Here is an 11540-nt window from a genome sequence, read left to right as displayed (position 1 = left end):
GAATGGGATAAAGGTTTAACTCATACGAACATTAAACAAATGAAGAAAGTATTGAAAAACCTCCTACTGAAATATTTAATATCCTGAAAACAAAAGGAAATTGTTTGGTTTTTACAGATCCATACACAAAAACAATTTGTAATATTTTTTAAAGACTATATTTACACTGATTCAAAGTTAACAGGTTTTGTTAAAAAACTATAAAACCATCTCTCTCCAGTTAGAAATAACTGCCTTATATGCCTAATGACATTGAAACTCTTTAGAACTAAAGCTATATTTGTAGCAGTACATTTAAACTGTAAAGAAATCCCATCTTTCTGTACCAATAAAAATCCTATTACCTTACACTCATAAAAGTCATGTTATACAAAAGCATTAAAAGTATGCCTTTTTACCTAATTACCAATACATTCATATCAAAATGTCATCTAGGTTGGAATAAGGAACCCTTTTATTTGAATACTAGTAACTTAATCTGTTACAATATATCCAAGTGTAAGAACTGAAATACCTTTTATGTCTTATTTAACTTCATGAAAATAGAACATTGTAATAAACTCTGTAAAATTATCAGTTTATTTTTATGAAAAACATTATTTTTTATTTTTATAAATATCAATTATCTACTGTCTCCAAACTAATAAGATATTTTTGTTCTGTATGTCAGTATACAATACTAGATACATGTACGTACAACTAAGAAAACAAATTCACTAACCTGATTTTTTTCTTTTTAGGTTTGAGTTTCGGCATGCTTTTTGGCTTCTTAAAAACAATTGGAGAACAGTACACCATATTAAAAACATACAATAAATTAATCAAAATGTTTCATTTAGAATAAATAATTATAAAACTACTTGTAAGTGTGACTCGTTAGGTAAACATATTATTATAAGCTAGAATTACTCAGTTAAACTAAATAGCTTTAACAATAACTCATATCACAAATAACTATATACAATGGACAGTTTTTTTCTTAAACATGATCTAAAACAGTTAAAAAACCTTAACTTTAAGATTTCATTACAAGAGCCTATTGAGTTACAAAACTATACGATTAACCAAGTGACAGAGTCAATGCTGTTAACACCAACTTCTAATCTACACCTAGGTATCAGAAACTGACAAATACAATGATATTTAACAAAATAAAGTTCTAGTGACTATAGCATAGCAGATGCTTCAAAAAGATACACCATAAAATGGATATAAAGCACAGAAGAAAACTTTTATTTCTGTGAAAGCTGTTTCAAATTAGGATTTAAAAACATTGTGTATAACAAAAACAATGAGCAAGGAAGTAAAAGATTTGGAAAGAAATAGCCAAAAATAAACATTATTGTACAAAATCTTGTTTAAAATAAAGATATTTAGCCAAATTAAGGATTACTAGTTATAAAGTAACAAATAATCTACAAATCCTGAGATTTAAAGATTTTTCTTTACAGAAATATCCAATATAAGGCAAGTTTGGCCTACTATAAATTGATAAGAAAATTGGTTAAAAATAAATATTTTTAAACGGAATTTCAACAAAATATGTAATGCTGACAAAAACCACAAATCTTAAGAATGTGAACAAGAAATACCTAACAATATAATTTTTCTGTTTGCAACTCTCAAATAACTCATCAATTTAGATATACATTAAAAGGAAACAAGTTTTATCTGAATCCACAAGTACGATACCTGGTTAGATGAATGATCATTATGATAAGAAGGAGGATGAAATGCCTCTTGGGTAAACTGCAATCCTTCTGATAGTCCACTGTGAGCTAAGTAAACATAATTGGGAAAATTCAGTTGTTCCTCTGGTGTTGAAGTGTTGTTCTCTAAAAGAGGACCTCCAGGAGCAGTTAATGTGTTTGGGACAAAGCTTGTCTCATTACAAGTGGTTAATGAACTAGCCCTCTCAGAATGAACAGCAGTCTGATCTTGTTGCTGAAGAAATGACAAAGGGTCTATCTCCATTGTAGTGAGTGTTTTACCATCACCTTCAGTCTTGATCATATGACTGAAAATTGTAGGAGATGTGTTTCTTCCAGAAACCTGAAAACTAGATACATCAGGAAACAACTGTCGAACTTCCTGGCTATTTAATATTCCTGATTGTTGTTGATGTTCAGAAGAACTGACCTCTTTATGTTGATTCTGATACTTTGAAAGCTGTATGAAAGTTGGGTCATGAACAGTCTTAATTATATTTGAATTATTTTCTGTAGTCTCTTGTAATATTAATGCCTGTTCTGAATTTGTTGTGTCCTCTGAATGAAGAGTATTTGCCATAAGCCTTTCATCAGTTAAGCAGGCAGCTGTATTTATGGTTTGAGGGTTACATTGTCCTTGATTCTGTCTATCAGAGTCTGATGAAACTCCAACTTTTTGAGATGAACTACAGAGAAATGCTAAAAACTGCAACTGTGATGCTGCAGATTCTATTTCTGAGCCAAACAATTGTCTGCTACTGTTTGGAATCATGATATCCTGATGATTTTGACTAACAGGAAGTGGTGTACACTGGATTCTGTTGAGTCTGGAAGGTTCATTAAGAATTGGAGTCATATGATGTTGTTTGTTAAAATATTTAAACACATTCGTATATTACTTTTCAGTTCTGTTCTGTAAATACATGTAAAAACTGTATAAACATACATACATACTTTACATAGAAATATTTCTTTAAATTCTAAAAAAAAGTGTGTAAATTTTATGGTAATGTTTTGCATTTTCAAAAATGATATGCTCCGTATTTCTCACACGAATATACTTTTGGCTTTTAAAGACTGAGTATCTTCAAATCAACACACTAAAGAGATCTTTTAAAACAGTGGTAAATATACAGTGGGTTATATTAAAATGAGTTGGAATATGCAGTTTAGTAAGTTACATAACAAACAAATATAAAGTTGTGGTGGAATGTCATATATCAGAAATACACTTCAACATTGTTTGGGATTTTGTAGGTAGTGTAATTCCACAGAAAATTAATCTCTTTTGGGAAGTGTATGTAAGCAGCCCTTTTTGAAGGAAAAGTATTCAAACACTCAGATCATAAAAACGGGTTCAGGTTGGGGACGTAGAATTTCCAAGATGGGATATCTCTTGAACTTAATGGGATTGGAAAACAAAGAAATGTGTATCAACTTGGGCCACTGGCACCGTCCAAAAAAAACCTACAACAACTAGTTTCCCCAGCTGCAGTAAGCAAAGTGTTCCACCTTGTAAAAGGTGAGAATTCGCAAATATAAAGGTAAGTTGCAAAAGCCATCTAAGTGCCCAAACAGGGTACACAACATACTCAAGTATAATTTCCCAACTTGTACACAAATTGCTTCTACCCTATATCCAGGAAAGGAAGAATATCTGCAGAAAATTGTATGAATGGTATGTAGATGGGGAAAAATAGTACACAGTGACACTTCATGAAGTGTATATGTAACTTCATAATTGTAACAAGACTTGTGCCATTTTCTACCATTCAACAGGTGAAACAAGGTCCCAAAAGTAGTACCCAACGTTTAACTTTAATATAAAATTTTCAAAAATGTCTTCAGGGATTTCTCATAATGACCACTTTATCATGTTTTTCATTTCCCTTAAACTGGAAAATTCCACTCTGTGTTTGAATGGATATTCTGATTTTTGGCAAGTAGCGTGGGTAAGTGGCTTTATACTTTGGACTCTTAGTCGAATGGTTGCGAGTTTGAAGCTGGCCCGCATCATGCTACTGCATCCTTGAGCAAAACACTTTACCCCAAGCATTTCAACTTACCCAGTATGATGAGTACCAGCTGTTAGCTAGGGGTTAAATGTGTGATGGACTGGCATCCATCCAAGGAGAATGTGTCACAATTATCATCTGCTAACACAGCTTGAAAACTGAGTTTGAAAGCACTGGGCCTTACAAGCCAAATATAATCCTTCATGCCATAGACAAATGTGCTTATGTATATGGGCAGGATAAAACTATCAGTTTATAGATTTGAAATGCAAGTTACTATTTAAAGAAATTAAAAATATGGTAATTTAATAAAATATATTCTTCAGTGGTTCTAGTGTTGGTGTGTTTATATTAGGCTTCATGAGATTTTTTTTCCCATGCAGAATGACAAAATGAGTAACAGTATTTAGTATTGTGGCTAAAAATATAAAAAAAAGCCTGTATACACACACTCAAAAATATAAAACAGAAATAAAGAATTACTCACATGTTTCCTGAGTCTGTCGTTGTATGATTTGGATGATTGTAGGGCTTTTCCTAAAAGAAATTAGGAAAAATATACTAAAAACTACAAAGTTAATGATCCTCCGATAGTTAATAATTTCCTTAGAACACATAAGCAAACTTGTAAAACAATTAACCATATCATAGAATACAAAAAAGTGGTTTTAAAATTTTATCTAATGTATTTTCCATGTTAATAGCAAGGTGTACTCATGAAAAGAGAGATAAACAACTTATTGTTGACAATAAACTTAAGGAATTTCATGTACTGAGCATTTTTATTGTTAGCATCCTCAAATATTCCAGAAGTCATCTTCTATGAAGACGTTATTGAATTTAGTTTTGTCATTTTTTATTAATTACATGTCTCTTACGTTCAAGTTCATGCCATGTGAACATCAACCTTCAGACCTCTCAACTCAAAAAAAAAAAGGAATATCAACAGCTAGCTAGACATTGAACAAAAAAGTTTAATATACCACTGTAACAACTTCATAATTTTTTAGTAAAAATAAAATGGGTCTACAATAATGCTACAAAAAATATCCATACAAAACAAAAAAAAAAAGCCAAAAAAATAAAGACTATACTGAAAAGGGACCATGGGGATGTTTGCAAGGCCCAAGTTTAGAGAGCAAAACATTTTAAATCTATTTGTCTATCTGTATACATTTAGAGTGATCTAATAGTATTTTAAATTATAGAGCAGGAACCAACATGTAAGGAACAAAGAGGAAATTCTATACGCAGAACAAAAGTTTACCTGAGTAAACAAGTACGCCATTTGATCAACTGGATGATGACCATGAGATTGAGGATGGAATGATTTTTGGGTAAGGTTTAGTTCTTTCATCAAATTAGTGTAGTTTAAATCAAGAATCTGGGAGGAAGATAACATCTCTTCTAGTAGAGGATAGTGTTTTTTTCTATGTGGAACTTGAAGAGTAGCTGGTATGTTTTGAAGAGAGTTGGTGGCACTATTATTAGATAATAAATTGGAGATTACCGAGGAAATAACAGTCTGCTCTCGAAGAAATGGATAAAGACTTCCTCCTGAAGGGATGGGTGTTGTTTCAACACCAGTGTTGACTGAGTGGCTGGTTAAAACTGTAGGAGATGTATTTCTCTGAGAAGCCTGAGACTTGGATACAACAGGAGACAGTTGCCGAGTTTCCTGACTATTCAATATTCCTGGTTGTTGCTGCTGATGTTGTTGAGAAAAATTACCCTCTTGACTTTGATTCTGATGATCTGGAAGCTGTAAAGAAGCTGTTTGTCCACTTGTTTTGATCACAGCTGGAACATTTTCTGAAGTCTCTCTTTTTTCCAATGTCTGTTCTGAATTTATGTTCTGTGAGGAAAGAGTATTCTGTCCATAATCTTGTGCTATGACAAAAGCAGCAGGGTTTATAGTTTGAGGGTTGCATTGTGCCTGATTTTGTCTGTTATCACATTTATTCCCAGTATCTGATGGGACTTCAATTTGTTTGGAATTGTCCTGGTGGGATGTTATCAACTGTAATTGTGATACTGAAGATTGTACTTCTAACCCACAGGTCTCTGAAATCATAGTTGAAGTGGCAGAAATATCATCAGGATTAGGGGGAACGGCATCAGGAGCTTGGATAATTCTTTTTATATTATGATAGTTCTCTTTGTGCTGCCTTAAAAGTGTAATATTCCTGTAGCTTTCTTTACAACCTTCTGCATCACAAGCAAATGGTTTCTTGTACTGATGACTAAACATATGCTTGATCCTAATTAAAAATTGCAAAAGTTATTTTTATTATCTCATTATTTTGTAACTTTTGCATATATTTTACTTTTTAAGATTGTCTGGAAAATTTGTATTGAACTGAAACCAATTATAACTTACAGTAAATAGTAGTAAAACCTAAGTGGTAATTCAATCTCAATTAACAGATAACTTTTCTCAAGGCTTTCTCACAGCTGTTACAATAAAGAATAAAATGGCTGATAACAGAAATGTAAATTCAAAAAATTAGAAGTAAACTATATGTTAAGAGACTATTATTTTACAAAAGTGTTGATACAAAAATTTATGTTAAACTTATCAGTAGTTTCATTTATTTTCTAAAAAGCCTACAAACTTGTGTTGCAAAATACCATGTACTTGTATTCTAAATTTCTGGAGAGAAAATCATATATACACCCACACACAGATATTTACAAAATCATTTGATTATATGAATTCTGTAAAATAGAAAACTACTACTACTACTACTAATATTTAAATAATTTAGTAACGTGATTTCTATAATAAACTAATGAATGAATTTCTCTACAAACATTAAATTTCTAGGTTCAAACAGAAAAACATAGCCTTTAGCAATATTTATAACACTATAAATTTTAAGACTGGGCAAAAAGAAAACAAATAATTACTTTTAACTCATACTAATATTTCTCACTTCAGATTATGTTCACATAGCTACATTTTCTAAGTACTTATTTTATTTTGATGTATGCATTAACTCTATAGTGCTTGGATGATTTCATCATGTCCTTAAGGAAATTGCATCATTGAATTAAAGAATTTTATAATAACTTTTAGCCATTTTCCAGCAAATTATTTAAAAAATACTTCAGATCAAAATTTATGTAATAAAAAAAAAAGTTATTTATTTAACTTTACACAAAAATATTTCAAATCAAACCTTTTAATTGTAGGTTGATTTCAACTTGTTTTGAATGATAAAAGTTTTCTATAGATAAAACACCACTCTTAACCCATCACTCCTTTTGAAAAAGGTCAAAACAGTTTTTGATTTATATCACTAACTGAACCTTTTAACTTCAAGTGTAGTTTTATTGATTTTAACCAATCACTGTTTCTCAATTTCAGTTTTCACATAATGAAAACATTTTTATTTTTAACTGTATAAGCCATTATATTTTCCAGTTCATAAAAGATTTGCACAGATTTAGAACAAACTGATAAAAGCTTAGCTTGATATGTTATCAGAAGAAAAGATGTTTGTTAATAAGTCAATATTTTTTAAAGACTGCAAAAACTTGTTTTATCATTTCATACATCCCTTTTATTATGATCTTGTAGTATCAAATAAAACAAGTGTTTTTCATGGAACAGTATGAGGTAGGTTTAGTTATGTAATTTTACATATAACCAATTCAAGTACTGTTTCACTGACAAGGTTGCTGTTAGTTAGGTTGTGTTTACATTAGGGCTTATTAGCCTAAATGGCTACACAAATTGGCAAAGAAAATCACCAAATAGGAATGTAAAAAAAAAAAACAAATTAATATAAAATGAGTTTAAAACTTATTATATATTCTCAATGAAACCATCTGATTAACAATTTAAAAAAAAGTTGGTTTGCTTATAAATTTTAGTATGGTAAAAAAAAGTTATTTTTATCATATGGCAGTGACACCAAACACAGTGAAACTGTGTGTGGTATTTTTCAAATCCAAACAAAGTTCAAATTTAAGGTTTTATAATATAAAAAGTTTAGAAAAGTTTTCCAAAAATGTAGGATTAGATAAAAATTAATTGAAATCTACAACAAAGTTAAGCATTGTTAACAGCTTTTTAAAGAAAAAATCACAATGAAACTTAGATAGAAAGATAGGAATTCATATAAATATCACATATAAAAATATTATATTTGCAGGGGCTTCACAACCTGTGGAAAATTCATCTCAAGTTTCAAGGTATTTCATCTTGAAGTTTGTTTGTTTTTTGCAATGCAATAAAATAAACCACACAAAAGGTGTGTCAATATAACGCATCTGGACATCTTAAAGAACTTACTCTATTATCTTAGAAATTTCATATGGCTTAAATATAAATTATTACAAAGTTTTTAACTTTAATTCTTCCCTTTTGTATCAAAGCAGTTACACATCTAATGAAGAAAACTGGCCAAATGTCATATATGTTAAGAATTTATGTAGTGATTGTCAACATAACCACAAATAGGCAATCTCTAGGGGAGATAATATTTCACAAATTTAGAAGGTAGGGACACCTACTTAAGTGATAAAATCTACCCTATCACATCATTTTTACTGAATCAATCACATACAGAAAGTATGATTTAATGGTGTCCTCACATACTGATGACAATGGAAAAAAGTAATTATTTGAGAATTTTTATGCATACTCACAAATGATTATGTTGTATAAAAGCCCTATGGCACACGTGACAGACAAACTTTCTTTCATCAATGGGAATGAGCTTGTATTTTGCGAGTGCACTGGAATCAGCAGACCCTTTGTTACAAACTATATATGGTTGTTTATAAAGACGATTTAGAGATGATCGAGATTTCAGTTTAATTATTTTAGTATATGCTGGTTGGTTGAGACTTCCTGAAAGATAATCATCATCACAATGACATTTGTCCATGAAATTATATGTATACAATTAACAAAATCAATACACCATGAAATATACACTTGTTTTTTCAATATATATTGAGAATTAAACCTTTAGACTATTTTCAAACGAACATAATATCATCACAAGATTGTACATCTCCCTTAAATATTTATGATATGCAAACTTATTTATTACTGAAAATAAAACAAAATTATTTTTAAAATGTATCTAAATTTGAAATAATATGCTTACCCAGTGGCTCTCCAGAACCACCAACTCCATCTTCATTGTCATCACGATTTGAAGAACTAACACCATAGCCAGAGGTCCGAGGTGAAAGATGCAATTTTTGATTTGTTTCTAATGTTTCATGGCCTATCTTGCCAGATAATAAACTGAAAGTAGTGCTTGAAGTAGAATCTGGAACTTGTATAGTCGATACAGGAACAAGAGCATCACAACTTGTTAACGAAGTTGCAGTTGGAACATTATACCCCTCTTCCTCCAAGATACCATGTTCTTTATCATTTATATCACTTAATACAGTGTCACCTCCATTCTGACGAGACCTAGAAATACATTTTTCTGTCAGGCTTATTAGTTTAGGACTTGGACATCTAACATTCTGAAGTAAAGACACACCCATAACTGAAATGGGGGCTAGTCTAGAATCTATTTGCCCTCCACTATTGTTAACACTTTTCTCCTGATTACCATAAGAACCCACTTCTGATGATTCTGAACTAATGACAGAGTTTGATACAAGCTGATATGAAGGGTAGGTCCTTTTTCTTCCAGTTCTGTTATTCTGTTTCACAACAACTGTTTTATTTATGTAATGATGATGATTCTCTTTGTGTCTCTTCAAAGAACATTCAGTGTCATAGGTTTTTTCACAACCTTTAATATCACAAATTATCTTCATCCTGGTGTCATGGATAAGCATATGTTGACTTCTAAATGTAAAACATTCAATTATTATTCTTTGTTTAATTTCTATACATTTTTTATGTCAAGTTGGAAGAAAAAGACCTACCTTCACATGATTTTGGTTGTACCCCCCCAAAAAAAAGATCATTGAACAAGATACAACATTAAGAAAAGGTTTGTAATGACAATTCATTTCTTATTTTTCAAAAGAATATTCCATTTCAGTTGACTTCCTCTGTAAATACTGTTGTTGGCTTGTTATTGGTATTAAGTAAACACCACATTATTAGTTAACCAAACCACCTTGAAAAAAAGAAAAGTGCAAATATGGCTTTAAATAATTCATAAAAAAACAGATTAGGAAGAAAAATATGCTAATCTATATTTAAAACCCAAACAAGTTTACCAAAAATTTTAAGTCAAAAATTGACAACAACCCATTACCATTTTTTTCACTTACAACTTATTATTCAAAGCTGTTTCCATTTAATTCTGAAACTAGTGTAATCTTCTTTTGTTTTTATTGTTGTACCATGAAGAAATCTTTCACTTACTGAATGAATAATTACAAAACAAAGAGTAACAAACAATGTTACATTCAAAATTTAATTAATCAATGGATATCAATAAAAGGGCATGAAAACATTGTCTTTAATTAAAATTTTTTATATGACCTAAATTCTAATACCTAATTTCAAAAAGAAATATAAAAAAAATCTCAAACTTCATTTTTCTGTGTCATGTGATGTGTCCAATTTCTCCACTAACTTTTAAGATAGGCTGCTGCAGTGTCCAGCCAATCAGAAACACAAATTATAAATAATTATAAGTACTAACCTAAAATTTGAACCTCCCACCTTTATTGATGAGACATCAATTAATTTATCAAACCCAACAGAGAGACCCTCTCCTCTCCCTCTGACTTTCTGGATTGTTTGCTAACCAACTTTATACGGCTCATGGACATGTCTAAAAACAATAAAAAGAGTAGATTCTTCTCTATGCAACTCTTTCAATTTTATAGTCAAGTGTTCTCACCGTCAGCCACAAGTCAATGAGAATTGGTGTATTTGTGTTGATCAGGCTTAGTGCTCTGAACAGAAACAACTTTTTTAACCTATTTATACTAACTTAGAAAGCCAGATAAATGATAGTAGAATTGGGACATTTTATTCTGTAGCGTCCAAAATATTTTTCGTGTTCTAAAATGCATGTTTGAAAGTTACATACTTTTTTTTTTTGAACACCCAAATTTGTGGAATTTCATGACACTTAGGGGAGAACATCAAATATTTTTACTGGAGTTAAAAATGCTCGAGTATGCAGTAAGTACTAAAAATCCTTGTTTTTTTTATGTATAGTGATTATTTTACTGTTATACATTTCTTTCAACAAAAGTAACTAAAACATAAGAATTATAAACTTCTCAACTAACAAAATTGTCTAAAATTATGATAGCTGGAGCACCAGTGTGAAACATGACACTAAATCATGTGCTGTTTGCATTAACTGTACAGGAAATAGTGAATAGGCTCTCATTGTGAATTACTGCAGATCTGAAAAATATTAATAGTTGATAGTACTCATTTTATTTCACATTTGTAACTTTTCATTTCATTATACATTGATGATTTCTCTATAGATGGTGGTAGGGTGTAGAAGGTATAAGTTTCACAAAAATAATGAAAATTTGATATTCATTTATCATAACATAATTTTTTGGGACAACATGGGACCTATTGGTCGATCTCGGCTATTCCTTCCTTTAAACTAAATTAAAATAATTAAATCTTAAAGCCAGTCCTTTCCATTCATATACTTATCAAGCTTTTTCTTAAACTCACTTAAATTTACTGCCTCTACAACATCTGAAGGCAACCCATTCCAAAAGTCAACCACCCTGTTAGTAAAATGAAACTGTCTTAGCTAAAGATGACTCCTACCCTGCCAAAATTTACATTTGTGGCCCCTAGTCCTACTATTCTCACTGTTAAATATAAAAAAAGATGATGCAT

The 11540-nt window shown here is 30.6% G+C and overlaps 1 protein-coding gene across 4 annotated transcripts in view; it reads right to left on the bottom strand.

Annotated features, from left to right (window-relative positions):
- The window catches only part of LOC106465260, a 67592-nt gene that overhangs the window by 29940 nt on the left and 26112 nt on the right, over positions 1-11540 (bottom strand). For 3 of the 4 annotated variants that reach the window (XM_022393123.1, XM_022393124.1, XM_022393125.1), the window contains exons 5-10: positions 8848-9551; positions 8381-8585; positions 4992-5985; positions 4212-4261; positions 1693-2536; positions 722-768 (exon numbers count right to left, since the gene is read on the bottom strand). In XM_022393123.1, the coding sequence (XP_022248831.1) occupies positions 722-768; positions 1693-2536; positions 4212-4261; positions 4992-5985; positions 8381-8585; positions 8848-9551 (2844 nt within the window). The remainder of the gene's footprint in view (positions 1-721; positions 769-1692; positions 2537-4211; positions 4262-4991; positions 5986-8380; positions 8586-8847; positions 9552-11540) is intronic. The other variant, XM_022393126.1, reaches the window with a different exon arrangement.

This window comes from Limulus polyphemus, unplaced genomic scaffold (genome assembly GCF_000517525.1).
Source record: "Limulus polyphemus unplaced genomic scaffold, Limulus_polyphemus-2.1.2 Scaffold1888, whole genome shotgun sequence".
Classification (NCBI taxonomy): Eukaryota; Metazoa; Arthropoda; class Merostomata; order Xiphosura; family Limulidae; genus Limulus; species Limulus polyphemus.
Note: the sequence above shows the minus strand (reverse complement) of the source record. Positions and strands in the feature narration are given on the sequence as shown.